General features: G+C 48.6%; 1 protein-coding gene across 1 annotated transcript in view; it reads left to right on the top strand.

Moving 5' to 3' along the window:
• LOC147433851 (non-canonical heme oxygenase HOZ, chloroplastic-like) overlaps positions 1 to 18,570 on the top strand; it is a 108,428-nt gene that overhangs the window by 71,128 nt on the left and 18,730 nt on the right. Inside the window, exon 2 of the mRNA XM_086490481.1 lies at positions 3,618 to 3,803. Coding sequence (XP_086346607.1) covers positions 3,618 to 3,803 — 186 coding nt within the window. The remainder of the gene's footprint in view (positions 1 to 3,617; positions 3,804 to 18,570) is intronic.

Raw genomic sequence — 18,570 nt, 5'->3', positions numbered from 1 at the left:
TGCTGTCAGTGCCAGACGCAGATATCCGTATTGTCTGCCACGTCAGCATGCTAGGGCATTTTCCGAGCGTTCGTACTGGTTACCACGTCAGCATGTGCATGTGTGTGTGTGTCCGGGCACTGCCAAGTCATGATTTTGTGACAGAGGGAGTGTGAGAACACTTGCTTAGCCACTCTTGGGCAATTGAGAATGAAAGAAAAATGAGAGAGAGAGTCCAAAAAACAACACGAGTCCTCTTTCTCACTAGCCAAAATTCTCAAAGGAAAAGTTAATACATGGTCCAATGAGAAGTAAAAACTTTAAAAGCAATTAGATACATAATTATGCAAACACATGTCTCCCCTTGCTATCTTGAAAATAGACTCGTCCCCTCTTCCTTTTGACGTGAATTTGGTAAGAGTACATTCACACACCAACTTCCACAAAGAAGGTACAAGCTACGTTGGACATGTTGCCTAGCCAAATTGGTAAAGAGGGACTAGGGTCAACTTACCAAATAAGGAAGCGCTGATCTAACCTTAGGCTTTAAATTTCCCTTAGCATAAATTAAAAACCATAGACTTACCTTTAATTCTATTGGCTCGGGTGCAAGACCTTTGTACTACTCTTTGGAGACTTTATGGAGCTGACTCGGGCTAGAGTCTACCTGCTAATTTAGAATGTGCTAAATTAGGACGGACTCTAGTAAAAGTTAAACTCACCCTTGGGCTTTTAAAATTTTACCTCCTGTGCAAAACCTTAGCACAGTGCTTTGGAGGTACCACAAAGCTAGTTTCGAAACTTGTTAAATTTAGACCTGCTAAATGTAAACTAATTCTGGTGAATTTTAACTTTATTCTAAGGCTTCTCAGACTTCATACTTGGAGTCTAATGAGTGATTTAAATTACTTGAAATGAACATAACTAGTATTTATTTTTAAACTCCTATAATTGCTCTAGGTAATTTTCTTTGTCCTGTACCTTGGAACAAAGCTGCTTGGAATAGATTTACCGTTTCTAGACTTGTACCTTTGACCAAGATAACTAAACGACAATTATTCTTGCCCTTTTATAGACTTCTCTCCTTTGGTCTCAAGTCTTTGACCGAGCTGGTTTATAAGCACTTAAATCAACTTCACTTGTTCTCTTTCTTTTTCTCGAGACTTAAATGGCCAAATTAAGATGGAAAACACTTTAAGAAAAGTAGAAGCTAATTTTCATGACAATATGGAACGCTGTTGTTGTGGACTACCCAAAGAGATATTGTGATATTGCATCAAGCAGCATTCTTCTAGGATTCAACAATTCATGAAGCATGCAACGGATAGTTTTTCCTTACAGACAAGGTTACTTGTCCGACAGACGAGCGAGTGACAAAGGTTGCAGAGATAGAAAAGGCTGCAGAGATAGAAGCCTCAAAGGAAAAAAAGAAATCCAAGAAATCACAGAAGAAGACATCCTCGATGTCTTCTGAGCAAAAGACGGTATTACAAGCAAGGCAAGTGCTTTGGGTGTACAGAGACCGGTCTCATTTTGTCAATTGTTTGAAGGAGGAGGAGAAGAACGGAGACAGTAAGGAATCCGGTTTGTCACATAGCTAGAGTCGAAGCAGCAAATTTTTATGCAAGCTCAAGGCGATTGTTTTTATGAGGCTTTGCGTGATGAGTTATTGCCTGAAAGACTGGAGGATCACACCATAGACTTGATTCCTGGCAGTACTCCGAATAGACCCCCTGAATGAGCCGCTCTCAATAGGAAGAGATAACATGAAGCCCTTAGCAGTGATTCACACTTTGACTCAGTCGAGTGATACCTTGCTCAGTGTGGATTTTAGTGTACACAGATCATCAAAATTTGAGATACTTCCTGCCCAAAACAAGCTTTTGGAGAAGCATATGAGATGGATGAACGTTTTGTCATAGTTCCTTTTCCAGATATTCTATTTGAAGGCAAAGAAGGATGTAGTGGCTGATGCGTTGTCTCGCAAGCCGGAGATATTTGCTGTCACCTATAGTACATCATTGTGACTTTGATGAGATGCGGGAGCAATATGTTCTAGATCCGGAGGGTGAGATCTTTAGTAGGGTACAAAGCTGGGATACAATTTCAGGATATTCTCTCAAAGAAGGGTTTTTATTGCAAAAGACTGTGTTGTGTGTTGCTCGTAGTTTGAGGCCAAAGGTGTTGATGGAGTGTCATAATTCTCCTTTTGTTGGGCACATGGGCATAGAGGCATCACTTAAGGGTGTTGAGAGATACTTCTACGGACTGCAGCTCAAGAAGGATGTGGAAGGATTTGTGCGTACTTGTATGGTATGTCAGAAAGTGAAGTATGACAGGCACAAAATGAGAAGACTCCTCAAACCTCTACCGATTCCAAGTCCCTTGGGAGAGTATTGCAATGGATTTCATTTTTAGCTTCCCATGACTCAGAATGGGCATGGTTGCATGTAAACTATAGTAGACAGATTAACCAAGTATTCAGGCGTTGTGATCCTATTATCCAAAGACCACCTCCAGATGCTTCCACTTCTTCTACATCTATACCACCTTTCTCTAGAGCCTGATTTGCACGGGATCTTGCAGTCTTGGTCTTTGTCAGAAACTGTTGACGTGTCAAGCCACTGAAGAACGGAACCAACCTGCAGATCCCGGCTCAAAGGCCTAAACCCTAAGTGAAGAAGTTGAAGCAGCAGGAGAAGTTTTACCGACTTACAAAGTCTTGCTGAGTGGCCTATTTTTAAAGAAGAGTTCCCACCAACTTATGGAATCCTGTCCGATAGGGCCCAAGTGACACAGAGAGAAATTAAAGCAAAACCCACATGTGTAGAAGATGATGACATGGCAGTTGTACAGACAGCTTGCAAAACGCGCTGACTGTTGACGCGGCAACTTGTACGGATTTCTGATTTTTGTGTTGACTTGCTGACATGGCAGCCTGTAGGATTTCCGTGATCTATGCTGGCTGATTTTCAGCGCCAGCTTTTGAGCCAGATGTTTTTGAGTTTGATTGCTTTCCATGTAACTGCTTTTCAAGGCCAAGGGCCTTTAAATATGTGCAGAGAGATCATTATCTGGCACACTTTGGTGAGAAGGTGCAGAGCGCGAGTACCGGCATTGTACTGAGTTCAAGTAATAAAAAGAAATACCGAAAGGGGCGCCAAGGTTTGGGGCCAATACTCTCTGGGGTGGAACTTCGCCACTCCCCGTGTCGTCCCTCTCTTTTCAGCTTAGTTGTTATTGAAGTGCTTAAAGTTGTTCAGTCTGTTCTTTTCCGTTGGCACGTGGTGCCCGTCTTGTGACAGTCTTCTTCATATAGAGGTGAGATTCCTCTAGCTATTCTTATGACACAGTTTGAGGCGAAGTTTCCACCTCTAGGAGTTGGTAAAAAGTACATGTTAGGAGATCTTAGAGTTTCGGATCCAACAAATAGACTTGGTTTTGATTGATTATACAGTTGATGGATTTTGGGATCACACCTTTGTGGTGATTGGCATATTTTGTACATCTTAGCAATAGAAAAGTCTTTTCTTTTAGATAGATAGATAGATAGATAGATAGATAGATAGAGAGAGAGAGAGAGAGAGAGAGAGAGAGAGAGAGAGAGAGAGAGAGAGAGAGTTGTGACTATGGACCAGGTTTTTGAGAACACTCCTGTACTGCTACGACAAGCTGATCAACTAACAATGGCCACGTCAGACAGTCCAGGCAACACTAGCCGAGCAGGTCTATTTCGTACACCAATTTCAGGAGGTGTCCAAAGTGCGACATTGGCTCATCGTCTTCCAGATCCAGCTGTTGCTGTACGAAACCTCATGGAACAGGTATGATGATGCTGCTAATTATGAATGTACAAGCTTTTACTTTATTGAGATTACTGGCCTTAATGATAATTGCATTGGAAAGAAGTTGTTGAGAGTTTATTGCTCACTATGAGGTTGTTTGAAGCCAATTTGTGAATTAATGTGGTCTTGAGTTGCTTGTTTAATGGTAGTCAGTTAAGGGTCTAGTACTGTGTTTCCTGGCAAGTTAAAGAGGCTCTTGCTTTGTTAGCTGTATGGTAGTATAAAATATATTCTTAGTCCTACTGCAGTTCAATCATTCATTCGCTTTGAAGAAAGGCATCCCAAAGGCAGTTTGTGGAAGCTTTCAATTAACAATTTTTTTTTTCTAATTTATTGATTGAAAAAGTAACGTTTATGTCAAAGGCGCCTTAAAGAAAACTCTTTTTCAGCTCATGTTGTGGGTTGTTTTCTTACATGCTTTTGTTAAATCAAGTTGTGCTTCTCTCACTTACACACTTGCCCTGCACTTCTTTTCATCCCTCTGGCTTATGTAGGTTCATTGCTTTTATAGAGTGCGTACTAATCATAAACTAACTCAATGTAGATTTTCTACTCTTGGGCAGTGACAACATTTCAGAGTTGTCTCTAATTCGGTTAATTTGGCTTCATATCCTCTTCTTGTGTTCGTTGATTTTGTGTTTTGTTCAAGTGCTTTAGCCCCTCTTTAGTTTGAATGCTCAAAATTTGTAGCAATGGGCCTGCCATACAAACCGTAGGCCCATGCTACTAATCAGCTCCCATCTGGGGTCTCTCGTGTCGAAGTTGCTATCGGGAAATCAAGGACTGGGCAGTGCTGAGGTCATCCTGCCTGGAGCCTGATCCCTTAGTTGTCTTGCTTTGTCTCATATCCACATGTTGGCCTTGAGCTCATTGACCATGCTACCACTCCTCAAGTGAAAGTCATCCTTGGCAGAAAGGAGGCCATCACTTGGAGGATCCTGAGCAAAAATCCACTTGGCCTGTGGGGGCAGTCCACAGACAGTGCCTCTAGGTCTCCGAAGGATGCACATTGTCAAAGTGCAGCGAAAGGCCTGGTGACGAGGGTACATATGGGAGACAGAGAGGAGAGGAAAGAGAAAAACGTGAGAGAGAAAATGGAGAGAGAGTGGACACTAGACAAGATCTGCAGGGCAATCTACTAACAAGAGAATACAAGTCTCCGCACAACACGATGCCAAAATGAGGGCGCCCTTCCCTCCCTATATAGGGGAGCAACCAAAATGCTTGACTCACATCCATAGAAAACCATGACCCAAAATTTTGGGAAAATATGGAGAACTAGGAATATAGGGCACCCACCAAAAGGGCCACAATTGGCCGGACCAAATCTGGAACATTCCCCCACCTGCCTGGAATCTGGAAAAGATCTCACAAACTCACAAGGCTGGGCACAGCCACAAAGAAGCCTGTTACAGGCTTGGACACTCCAAGCAACTTGAGAGAGAGAGAGAAAGAAAGAAAGAAAGAAAGAAAGCTTTATTAACGTCTTCGAAAGGCCGAACTCGACCTATGAGACAATATCATATACATGTGTTGATGCTCTAGGCATCGGAAAATAAAAAAAGGGTACAAACTGAAATGAGCCTATACTATGCAAAAGGGTGTGGTAGGGTGGTGCATGTGGTGTACAATGTGTAGTGTGGGTCCTCGTGTCGAGGTGTGCTCACGCATCATCAGGCTCAACTAGGGGCTGCAAGGTGATACCACCATGAGATGATAGGGAGGGTATCTAAAAACAAGCAACATATGTAGGGTAGAGAATGTGGTATATCGGTGGTGGCCTGCTCAGGTATCTCTGGAATGCTGGATCCCCTGGTGCTGGTACATGACTCTGCTCTAGATACTGATGGTGTAGAGCTAGTATCCTCGAGATCTCCCTCTGGTGACACCCATGTGTCCTGTATCCTGGGAGCCTCGGTCTCCGACGTGCCCTCTGAGACTCTGCCTGCAGAAGGGTAAGCCCTCTACTCTGTGTAGGTAGTGTGGCGGGGTCTGGCCCTGCTCGTCGGAAAAACTGTGTGATGGTAGTCTGTGTCCTGCTATCCTGACTCTGGCGTGGCTGTAACAACTGCTCTCGAACCTCTAAAGCCGCAATCAGGAACTGGCCAAACCTCCTCTGCTCTCGGCCTATCATATGCTGCTGTAATGAGTCTCCAATGCCATATCTCTCTCTCAGCTCTGTATATGCTGGGCATCTCATGACAAAATGCTCCTCACTCTCCACCTCCGTCTGGTAGATCCGGCATGTACGCTCCTCTCGTGGTATGCCTCTGGCTCTGCCACTCTCAATCTCTAGCTGATGTGATGACACTCGTAGCTGGCCAATGCTGACCCGAAGTCGGTGCGGCATGTACTCCTGCATGTATAATGGAATCTCAATGAATCCCTGCTCTGAGAACCTCAGAAAATGCTCATAGTAATATAGCATTTTAGGAGGTAGGGTGTCTGTGGGCCTGCGCCATGTCCACTGAATATATGTATGCCATATCTCCTGTCTGATGACCCTATTCCGCTCAGAGCGTGAGAGGGTATAGGTCGGGGCCTGGGTGTCATACTGGAGTGGTGGTAGTCTATCGATATCAAAACCGTGCTGTTCTAGCCAATCTCTTGTCTGGGCATACCATGAGCTAGTGTCCCCTGCCTGTGCCATCTCTCTAGATGCAATGAAGGCTCTATGAGAGATCCTATCTGGATCCATATCTTTGAATCTGTGAAGAAGGCAAACAGTCTGAAAGAGTGCCTCTACCAACATCGGTGGTGCAGCCAGCTCAGCTCTAATAATGTCGTGTGGAACTGATGGCTTGCTGCGAATCATCCTGGAGATCATAATAATCTGTGGCCTCTCTATCTGTGTCCATACTGAGTCTGCCAGTCTCGGTCCCCAAATGGCCGAGGCATACATGAGTGCAGGTGTGACCAGTGTGTCAAAGAGCCACCCCTTCGTCCGGGGCTCCTGGAAGTGGGCCTGGTGGCACTGTGTCTCCATGAGAGAGAGAGAGAGAGAGAGAGAGAGAGAGAGAGAGAGAGAGAGAGAGAGAGATGAAATGAAATGTTATATTAACGTCTTCAAAAGGCCAGAATGACCTATGAGACCAAACTGATACAAAAGTGGTGAATCTGTTACAATGTCTGGGTACCTTAGTACTAAAGTACTAAGTGTGAAAGTAAATGCGAAAAAACTAAATACAAAGTATTAAATAAACTTCTTAGGAGCATTCTGGGTGTCTGGCTAGAATGCTTCTAATCCTTTGTTGTAGTCTCCTCCGGTGAAGTGTGCTTCTGCATCTTTGTCGTGGTCGTCTCGATTTCCTAAGCTCAATCGCTCTGTCAATTAAGGTGCCTTTGGTATGAATGTGGGTACTCCTTTGTGTTGGCTGCTGGCCTCTTGCTTTCCCTTCCACTCCTGCTTCTCTCGATCCGAAGAAGTCTATGATCTGCCTTTGAGGCCGTAGTGCTCTTTGTCTTCTCATTAGATTATCCCTGTGCCGATGTAGTTCCAGTAGGTACAAGCCTAAGCATCTTTGATCTTGGTATTGCATGATTCTATCTAGAGGTCCAAAGCCTTCTTTAAAGAGGCAATGAAAACGCCCACGTATCTCATAGTATACTGTGCAGTGGCATATATAGTGTAATTCTGTCTCCGGCTGCATTCCGCATAACTTGCAAATTCTGCTCTCAGGTGGGATTCCCCTAAATCTGCCAAATTCAATTTCCAATTGGTGTGAGGATGTACGTATCTGACCAATAGCACATCTCAAACCATGAGACAGGTGGGTATCCATGTAACTCGGGCGAATCACAAATCCATCTTCAGATAGTTGTAGGAAGTTTTCTTTGTAGTCGGCCATCTTCGTGCCCAATTCTTGTGTAGGGTCCACCCATGTCCTCTTAGTATCCAACTGTATAAGATCTTGTCGGATGATTTTATTAATCTCCTTTCGTGTAATTGCCAGTGATGGAGCCTCAAGAGAGTATTGGAAGGGGGGTAATCTTTCCATACTGAACCCTTGTCTCTGAAACCACAAGGACAGTTGCGCATACCAGCATGATGTATCCCCTTTCATTTCCAATTGTCGAGAGGATTCGAGGGCCAGTCTAGTATATCGGCCATTATTTGTATCCCACAAACCATGTATAAAGGACACTGATATGGTAAGAGCTTCAATTTCTATCGGAGGGGCCGCTAGTTCCGCTCGGGTAATCACATGTGGTACGGAGGCCTTGGCTCTAATCATTCGGGAAATCATAGATACCAAAGGTCTCTCCATTGACTTCCAATTATCCTGATCCACAGATGGTCCCCAAATCTGGACCCCATAAAGCATAGCCAAAGCCACCACAGTATCAAAGAGCCAAAGTTTTGTTCGTGGTTCCTAAAACTGCACTTGTGAACACATCCTCTCCAACCCTCCTAGGGTTGCAGAGGCTCTGGATAATCTAGCATCCGCTGCTTTCTTAAGAGTAAACTTCGGTCCTGCAAATACCACCCCAAGGTATGTGTGTGCATCTGTGTACTCTACTGTATCCTGGCCATATGCAAATGTAGGTGCCGATCTCCTAACCCACTGCGGTGTGGTGTTAAACACCATAACTTTGGTTTTACCCAAGTTTACAGACAGTCCACTGTCTTCCGCGAATTTATGTAATGTATCTAGCTGCCTCTGCATTCCATCTGGTGATTCTGCTATCAATACAATATCATCTGCATACAACAACAAAGGGATCCATGACCCTGCAAGTTGAGCATCTCTGTCACCTTCTCTATCAATGTAATCTGATACCTCATCTATGTACATACCAAATAAAGTAAGGGACAGTGGGCATCCCTGCTTTACTCCAACGGTGGAGTGAACAATGTCGGAATCCCCTTCTGGAGTACGTACATAACCAGTTACTGACCCCTATAAGGCCATGATCCCCCAAATAATCTCTTTGGGGACCCCTAACTCTTGCATCCTGCGCATCAATCTGGCCCTTGGTACTGTATCAAAAGCTTTCCGAAAATCCACAAAGCAACAATACATCCTTCTCCCGTTTGCTCTTCCTTCCTCAATAATGGCTCTGAGCGTAAGAATATGATCTAAAGTGGAATAACCCCTTCTGAATCCAGCTTGTCCTGTTGCCCTCATTCTCTGCCCATCTACTCAATTTTTGTTCAAGAATGGATGCGTACAGTCGGGTCAAAGTGTGACCTACCATAATGGTACGGTAGTTCCCGGGTATCATAGGATCCCCTGACTTGAAAATAGGTACGATAGTAGATAATTTCCAAGGTTCATGTAATCCTTCACACATGACCCGATTAAACAGACGAGCAAGGACTTCTGAAAGTAGATCCCTGGCATGGATCAGATGTTCTGCTACTAAGCCATCATGATCATATGCTCTTCTTGTCTTCATCTTATCAATGGCTTTTTCCACCATTTCCGTAGTAAAGAAAGTACTAGTAGCGGGGCATGGCTCTAGCGGATCTGGTAGTGGAGGCTGTCCAGATACCATATATAATGATGTTACATATTGACCCCAGATCTCAGGAGAAGTAATCGTCGGAGGTGATGAGTGCAATCCGAGACTGCTTATATGTGATGATCCCAAGTGTAAGCTCTTTTTGGACTTGGGTTCTCGTCTCTCTGCATTCCTCGTCATACCAACTGTTTTGAGGCATGCTTTCAGATCCTCTCTTCTGATCAGGTTGAGTATGTGGGTATGCCTCTTGAGAGAGAGAGAGTTGGCATGGAACGGCGGAGTTCCCTCCCTAGATGCACTGGCCCCAAGGACTCATGCCCCTTCTGGTATTTCTTTATTATTGCTTCACAAAGGTACAACTCCGCAAGGGTCCAACTCTGTCAGAGACTGTCGAGATGCTCTCTCAAAGTGGCCCACTGGGTCCTTATAAACAATACAAGGGATGCCAAAAAGCTGAGGCCCAAAAGCATTAGTTCTAAAAGCACTTGACACCAAAGGCATCTGCTTCTAAAAGCTTGCGCTAAAAACTGCCCGAAACAGCCAGTGTAAATCGTGGAAATCTGTAGAGCATGCCACGTCATCATTCTGCACGATTTAGGGAAATCCAGCCAGAGTTCAAGCTTTTGTGTGTTTAGGGTTTGAGGCCCCTCGGCCGGTGTTCTTCAAGTTGGTAGGGGTTAGGTTTATAAACTCTAACCCGTTAGGCCCCACGGCCAAATCTTCATAGTTCTTCTGAGTTCAGTTCTTTTGGCTCAGAGTTTTTAAACTCTAACCCCTTGCCGAGCTGGCTCTTTGGTACTAAGATTTGTCGAACTTTTTGGTTCAGACTTGTTGTTCTTTGCTTTTGGCCTTTTCTATGGTTGTTACAGAAGCTGCTAGTGAGGGTGACGACGTGAGTTTTTGGTAGGAGATGTCATAAGAATCATCACTGTTGCTATTATCATCAGCAAGGTTGATATCTGGCACTGTCCCTTTGTGGCTTGGCTGGTTATGGAAAGTTAATATCTGTTTGCCCTTGGATTGTTATTTCTAGAATGAATTTTTTAGCCCATTGATTAGAGAGTTGCTAGCTCGTTTCCATAGCCGTCTTCTTCTTGGTTGAGTCTTATAAGGGGTATGAGCCTCCCGAAAACGGCCACGGGAGGGGACCCCCCACCTAGACACGCTAGCCTCTCCACGCACTCGTGCACCGTGGGGGCTCCGCGCAAGGTTCCCCAGGGCACGCTATGACCCTCCGTGAGTGCGGGGGAGCCTGAGGCTACGTGGGGCTAGGGACCCGGAACGCAAGACCCGCGAAACACACCACGGCCGTCGACCCACGGAACGCAACTCGCCCGAGCCGGTCCCGTTCGAGCCGGGCCCCTTGAAGACAAACACCTCGACCCGAGCCGGTCCCGTCCGAGCCGGGCCCTCTTTGAAGGCAACTCCGCCCGAGCCGGTCCCGTCCGAGCCGGGCCCCTTGAAGGCAACTCGCCCGAGCCGGGCCCCTTTCTCCGCAAACTCGCTCACCACGCACCTTCCGCATGACGGCCCAACCTCCGGGTCGTCACACTTGGTATCAGAGCCACGTTCTCATGACGGCCCAAACTCCCGGGTCGTCACACTTGGTATCAGAGCCACTCTCCCGTGAGGCGCCCAACTCCCGGGTCGTCACACTTGGTATCAGAGCTTCAGGTTATCAGAGCTTCAGGCCCCCGTCCCTGTGACGCGCCCAACCCCCGGGCCGTCACACCCTGTCCCGTGACGCGCCCAACCCCCGGGCCGTCACACTCGGTACCACTACTGCAAACACAAAGGAAAGATGCGAGCCAGACAAAGCTCTTTATATAAAAATCAGAAAGAGAAAAACGCGATGGACTAACTCCCCTTAGTTTGTCGCGCTCGGCCACTTTTGTGGCCCATGCTGAGCTGAAGACCCATTCAAGTCTACAAGAGACCAAAAGGGCACCGAGCTAGCCCTCCAAATGACGTCCACACAGGGACCAACAGGGATCAGTTTGACGATTGAAGATTCAGCCAAAGCCTTCATGGTGTCATGACGACCAAAGCTACTTCAACCTAAAGACTGCATCTAACCAAGTAACCTTACCCGATTCAAGATTCAGCGATTGGAAACCAAAGCTGGTGTCAACCTAAGTCTACAACGCGCGTCAAAATGACGGTAAGTTTCCTTGCAACTTCGCAAGGGCTGCATTGCGACGGACTTTACCTCCAATTCAACTTTCAAGAAGTCTCCGCGCGGGCCAATGCAGCAGGTGGCTCCGCGCACATCGGGTTACCTTTTGGGGAATGCTCAAGTATGGGGAATTCTACTTGGGTATTCAAAGCATATCTTTTCAGCCTTCTGCCAAAAACACAAAAATACACACACTTTATTCCAAAAATTCCAAAAACAAAGCATGCTACCTACTTGCATTCGGGTACAGTTTTCACGCACTTTGCACTATATGCACCCCTTAGACCTTTGGCCCATGCATAGCCAAGCTCTCTTTTCCCTTCGTTCGACGAGGACGTCGAACTTTCTTCAACCGGGGGTGTATATAAGGGGTATGAGCCTCCCGAAAACGGCCACGGGAGGGGACCCCCCACCTAGACACGCTAGCCTCACTCCACGCACTCGTGCACCGTGGGGGCTCCGCGCAAGGTTCCCCAGGGCACGCTATGACCCTCCGTGAGTGCGGGGGAGCCTGAGGCTACGTGGGGCTGGGGACTCGGAACGCAAGACCCGCGAAACACACCACGGCCGCCGACCCACGGAACGCAACTCGCCCGAGCCGGTCCCGTCCAAGCCGGGCCCCTTGAAGACAAAAGCACCATGACCTGAGCCGGTCCTGTCCGAGCCGGGCCCCTTGAAGACAAACGCACCTTGACCCGAGCCGGTCCCGTCCGAGCCGGGCCCTTTTCTCCGCAAACGCGCCCACCACGCACCTTCCGCATGACGGCCCAACCTCCGGGTCGTCACAAGTCTTTTCTTCTTGTATAGGAGATGCGTATGAGGATGCTTGTTGTGGTTGCATCACCATAAGGGATTTTGGAATGCTCGGCCAGTCCTTTCATTTGGACACGCCACATCACCAACTTGTGACATTCCCTGCCCTGACCATCTCCACAAGACAGTATATTCATAGAGCATGCAGTTTACAAAGTAATCACACACTTAGTTCACAGTGAGTTTACACTGAGCACTGTGTTTCAATCATTCAATCTAGCCATCTCATCTAGTCCAGAACTCTTGATGCACCTAGATCCCTACGTAGCCATCTCATCCTTTCGGAACTCTTGATGCACTCACATTAGTATCCAGTCATCTCATCCAGTTAGAAATCCTGATGCACAAAAATCACATTCACTCTTCATTCACTTAGCCATCACATCCAGATTTTGCTGATCTCTTACAGATGCACTAATTTTTTTAATCATTCATCAGACAAAATGCTGCAGACATTTTATCTTTTCAACACATGCTCTAACAATACACACACGAAAGAGCATGTTCAATCTAGGAAATGCCCAATTCAATGTACATATTTTTAAAAAGTCATTCCGCAAAATACTTCTAAAATCTCAAAGAGAAATTAGTGACTTTATTCGATTTAGGCAATCTGTGACAAAGGACTGGAGTGGCTCCCCTCTTGTGCAGTCCGCACCGCACTAGATTCAACGTGCTGAGTCATCGGGAACTTTCGGAATAGACACTACTCATAATCCAAAAGCTTCAAGGTAAAGCTCAAAATTGAAGAGAATCTGCGAGGCTCTCTTCCCCCATCCTTTTTGCATTGAGAGCCATAAAGTACCCTTAACCAAATTATTCGGTGGACCTAGCTTACCTCTTTGCTCTTTGCTTGTGCTTTGTGACTTGTTGTTGGTAGCCCTGCCGGCCTCCCCTATCCTCTTGCACCTCAATTTGAATTGTTGGAATTCTCTGACGAACCATGAGGTGATTCCCTTGCTTGCTTCTTTGGAACTCTCTGATGAACTATTAGTTGAATCCCTTGCTTCTTCGGAATTCTCTGATGAACTATTATCCGGTTTCCTTGGTTCTTTCTTTTCCGTGGAAGACTCTTGCCCTGTTGAGGTGGACATTGGTTGTCTGTTGCTTGGCATGTCCCGTAAGTCTCTGAATGGAGTCGGACCTTTTGTGCAAACAATACCATCGAATCTCATTTGGCAATCCGCAACACAACCGCTCAATTTGGTCCTTCAAAGTGATCCTCCGAAACGAGGACAGTGGCAAATAGGTATTCCAAAACCTCTGGTAGTAGTCATCTAAATTGTCTATCTTATTCATTTTGAGATGATGCCAAGCCGTGCTCTTTTTTTTTTTCCGAGAAAAAGATCCTTCTATTAGTTAATGAAAGCTGCCCGTAGGGCTACAACCACCTCTGCAAGAGAGGGCTACAACAAACATGATGGGGAGACTCTCCCAATGAGAGAACAACATATATACAATGAGGCTAAATCAAGGGATGGGAGGAGGGAAGAGCCACATAAGTGGTCGGTAGTGCCATCTGAGCACACCCTAGACAATGGTGTAGAAAGGCCCAGGGCGCCAGAGTCGAAGGAAAGCCTCGCGGCGCTCCCGCATGCGGTCGGAGCTTCCCTGTAGTCCCTCAAGCTGTCCTCTGAGAGTATGGATCAGCTCTAGCCAAAAGTCACGAACAGTCTCTGCTGGTGGCACAGAGCGAGCCTCAAAAATGCGGAAACAGCGGGCCCGCTAGATGAACCAAAGTGTCAGGCCACTGATGAGCTCCCAGCACTCCTCTCTCTCGCTGCACCACTCCTGTGGAGTAAGCTCTGTAGCAGGCTGGAGTGTAGGTCGCCCCCCCTGTATCACTATCATCGTGCTAGTGGAAGATAGCTCAAACTGAAGTGCCGGGCCTGTGAGAGTGGACCAAGCCGCTACCCCCCAAGTGTACTGTCTAGCCGTGGAGAGAGTAGGCATTAGCCGAAGAACTCGTAGCCACACTTGCTAGGCCGAGGGACAGACCCAAAGACAATGACGTTGACTCTCCACCAACTGGTCACAGGCTGCACATGCGGCCGAGAGACCACTATGCACGAGCCATCTCCCTATTGTTGTAGCTCTGTGTGCAACCAGCCACTGAAACAAAGTGACGCGCCTCGGCTGTCTGGAGTCCCACAGCCTCTGCCAAAAGGCTGCCAAGAACTCTACTGTGAGGCCCTCCTCCTGCCAATGACGTGCTGCAGCAGCGGGGCGGGCTTCTCTCTGTGCTGCAAGTATATGACGCCCAAGCCGACAGTGTACTCAAAGAAGGGGACTCCTGTGTGGTCTGCAGAAGAAAAGGGGTCCCTCCATAGCCACTCACCAGGATCCTACTGTACTCGTGCCAGTGGACAACACTCCCAAGCCCATAGCCTCCAATGTCCAGTCTCAAGAGCTGCTGGGTTAGGGACTATGACGCAAGTCCTCCCACAGATGCCTACAACTCGGATCCTCTGGAAACAACACTCTGCTACCTGCGGGGCCTCTACTGCAACTCGCTGTAATCGTCCCCCACCGTGAAGCTCGAAGAACAGGGCTGGGACAGTCTCTGAGCAGGCCCTGACTGAAATGAGAACCTCCAGTCGTGTGAAGGCTCCCATCCACCGGGGTGCTACTGGCTCGAGAGGCGTGAGCCACTCAGCTGGAACTGACTCTAAGATGTCCTGACACATGCTTTGCACCCCTCTCATGCCCTGCAGCAGCTGGAAGCCCTGCACCTCCTCTGACAAACCTGTGAACTCTAGCCAGTCACCTAGAAAGCGCGCTGGACCTGCTGCCATGGGACCCCAGGTAACGTGAGGCCGACTACCAACCAAGTGGCCTCTCTGAGTGCTAACCATGGGGTTCCAGACGAGGGACTGCCGTAGGCGCTCCTCCGTGCACATCGGCTGTCGTTGCTCCATGCCACGCCGTAAGAGCTCCCAAGAACGAAGCAAACTCACAGCGAAGCGGTCCTCCAGTCTCCTGCTCAAACCAACTCGGCGCATCTTTGTAAAGATCCATCTGGTCGAAGGTTGCCAAGGGCCTCCTGACTGAGGCACCCTGGCACGAAGCCTCTGCAACAAGAACTCCTTCCAGGGCTCCTGACTTGGAAGAAGTCCTCTGACTATGAACTTCCCAAGAAGGGCTCTGCTCTGCTGTGCTGGATCAATGATCCCAAGCCCTCCCCGAGAACAAGGAAGCGTGATGACCGACCAAGCCACCTTGGCTCGGGCCATCTGAGTGTCACGTCTTGACCAAAGGAAGTTCCTGATCAGCCTCTCTACCTGGCTGATACAAGAACTCGAGAAGATCCAACAGGAAGTGATGTACCACATAGTCGCCAACGGCACCTGGTTGGCAACTACTACTCTACCAGCCAGCGAAAGTCGTGTTGAGCTCCAATGTAACAGCTTTCTCCTGATGGACAGGAGGAGAGGAGCAATCTGCTGCTCGGGAGACAAGTCCAAACCAACCCAACAACCCAAGTACCGAACTGCAGTCCCTAGGGAATCCATCTGAAACCCTCTCCTGGCATCCAGTCTGGCACAGGGGCACTACCAACCGAGAAAGCCACTGTCTTTCTCCAGTTGATCAGTGCGCCCGATGCACAACAGAAGGTCTCCAAAGCCTGCTCACATCTGTGAAGATTGGCCTCCTGGCCATCTAAGTACAAGGCTGAGTCATCGGCAAACTCAGCGTCCATTAGCTCATCTCCCCGAATAGGGAGTGCTAAGCCCCGAAGACCAACCTGCTGTGACACCAGAAATCTGCTCATCGCCTCCGCATAGAACAGAAAGAGAAAGGGGACAAGAGGACAACCCTGTCTGACCGAGTGTGTGAGCATGAAGCGCTCACCTCTCCCTTTTGCCAAAAGCACCTGACTGTGAGTCTGTCTGTACAAAGCTGACACCCCTCTGATCCAAGCATCTGAGAAGCCCATCTTGCGGAGAGTGCCCTCTAGAAAGTCCCATTCCACTCGGTCGTATGCCTTCTCAAAATCGAGAAGAAGAATCACTAGGTCCTCACCACGGAGCCGTGCCAGGGCAGAAGCCTCCTAGAAAGTAAAGATGTTGTCAAGGATACTGCGTTCCTTGACAAAACCTTTCTGAGTCCCATGTATAAGGCTCTCTAAAAGTGGCTGAATCCTCAAATTCAGAGCCTTGGCAAGAATTTTGTACGCTGAGTTGAGGATGGTGATGGGGCGCCACTGTCGAATCTCATCCAAGGAGCCACCCTCCTTGGGAATGAGGTAGATCAGGCCCTCACTCATGCTGTCAGGCATCACTCCTGTGTGCAAAATGTACTGAAAAGCACTACAAAGATTTGGGCCAAGCAGGTCTTAGTACTCCAAGAAAAAGCTGGGAGTCAACCCATCCTCACCTGGATAGCTACCACGAGGGAGGGCCCTAAGAGCCGTGTGCAGCTCCTCAAGCTGAAGTGGTATCTTTAGCCTCTGGCGCATCTCCTCTGTCACAAGACATGGCATATGTGCCCAAACCTGCTCCCTACATGCATCCCTGCCGTTCTGGCTGAGGCTCAGCCGACAATAACTCACGGTAAAAGTCAGTAGCAACTGCACGCATATCCTCGGGCTCATAAGCAAGTGACCCATCGGGCCTCCTCAACTGAATGACCTTGGCATGCGAGTGCCGAGGTCCCACTATCTCAAAAAAAGCACCAATCACTCTGTCACCCACCTAAGTCCACTGAGATGCTTGTCGGTGAAAGGCAAACTCATGACGCCTCTCCTCTGTGCTAGCAAGCTCCTGTCGAGCCTGCTGTAACGGCTCCTCCAACCATGGACTGTCTGGATGTTGCTCTTGCATCCTCTGTAGTGAAGCAATGCCTCGTCTGAGACGCTGCTCCGCCTCTCTCGCTGCAGCCCGGCGAGCCAGAGACTCTTGAAGCATAAGGAGATCAATCTCTCCTCCCACAAGGCAACGCTGAAGCTCCTGACGCAATCGGCCCCGCTGTCGTTGAAACTGGGGCCCACCTAGTCCCTGCACGTTCCATGAGACGATTCTCATGGGGAGCGAGAGAGAACAGATGCTGCCGCAACAGCAAGACGGGCTATCTTCGAGGCAGGCTTGGATGGGGAGTAATCCGCATCCGAGCGTCCTCTAGATAGGCGTGACTGCAGTGAGTGCCTAGCCCAAGCCCAAGCAGAGCGAGCCGTGCGTAAAGCAACCTCCTCTGTCTAGGAGTCCTCATGAATGTATACATAGCAAGGCAAACACTGCGTATCAGCAAAGAAGTACACCACAATGTGCCTACATCCTGCTGAGTCTGGGGGTGTCACCGCAAACTTGGCCAATGGCCACAAAATCTGTAGCATATCTGTAACTCCAAGTTCTCCTATGTGGTGAGAGAACTCTAAGACCTGTGTATGCAACCATCCCACCATTGAGTCGAGGGACCACTCTGTCTCGGCCCTACCATAAATGGGGAAGGAGAAACCAACTGCTGAGTCCAAGGCCTCTGTCCCCCTAGCGGCGAGGAACAAAACATGGACCCTGAAGCAGGCTGCCTCATGGTCTGCTGCGGAATCGCCGAGAAAACGAGTGAACCCGTAGTCGAAGAAGTCCCAACGGCGTCGGATGTCAATGCTCGTCAGCCCACGAGGGATAGTTGCAAGGGAGGATGTCTGAATCTGCAAAGCGGGCCGCAAGAAGGGTTGACCCTCTCTCGCTAGGCGACTCGTGGCAAAGGCGCTGCCAAGAGATCTCCTAGCCGCCGGAGAGGGACCAGTCTCTTGAGCCGACTGGGAAATTGGAGCAGGAGGGGGGGGGGGAGAAGGAGCTGGGGGGAGCGGAGGAGAAGAGGGGCGGGATGCGGCGACAGAGGTAGAGGGGCGAGGTGGAGAGGCGACGGGAGCAGAAGGCGGGGGGGGAGGATGAGGAAGAGGGGGGGAACTCGGGGGGGGGGGGGGGGAGCGGCTATCGAGGGTGAAGCGGAGGTGGGGCTGGCGCAGGGATCTCCTCCTGCTCAAGAGGACCAAAGTGGTTCCCCGTTGGAACCCACTGTTGCTGAGTAGGCACCTGAGGGCCACTCTGAGTGCCAAGCTGACGCTGTGGCCCCTGGCGTAGTCAGCCACGGGCCTGCTGCCATCCCTCCTCCGCTGGAGCCCCAAGCTCGGAGGGTGGCTCTGCATGTGTGCTCTGTGCCGCTGGGGCTGAGGCTGTGGTGCAGGTGGCAGCCTCCTCCGTGGACAAGCCTTCGCTAGATGGCCCATCTATCGGAAAATGAAGCGCTGGTACGGGAGGCCCGAGTACTCTGCACTCTGTCTAAACCAAC

This window comes from Adiantum capillus-veneris, chromosome 19, assembly GCF_014529385.1.
Source record: "Adiantum capillus-veneris isolate H3 chromosome 19, ASM1452938v2, whole genome shotgun sequence".
Taxonomy (NCBI): Eukaryota; Viridiplantae; Streptophyta; class Polypodiopsida; order Polypodiales; family Pteridaceae; genus Adiantum; species Adiantum capillus-veneris.
Note: the sequence above shows the minus strand (reverse complement) of the source record. Positions and strands in the feature narration are given on the sequence as shown.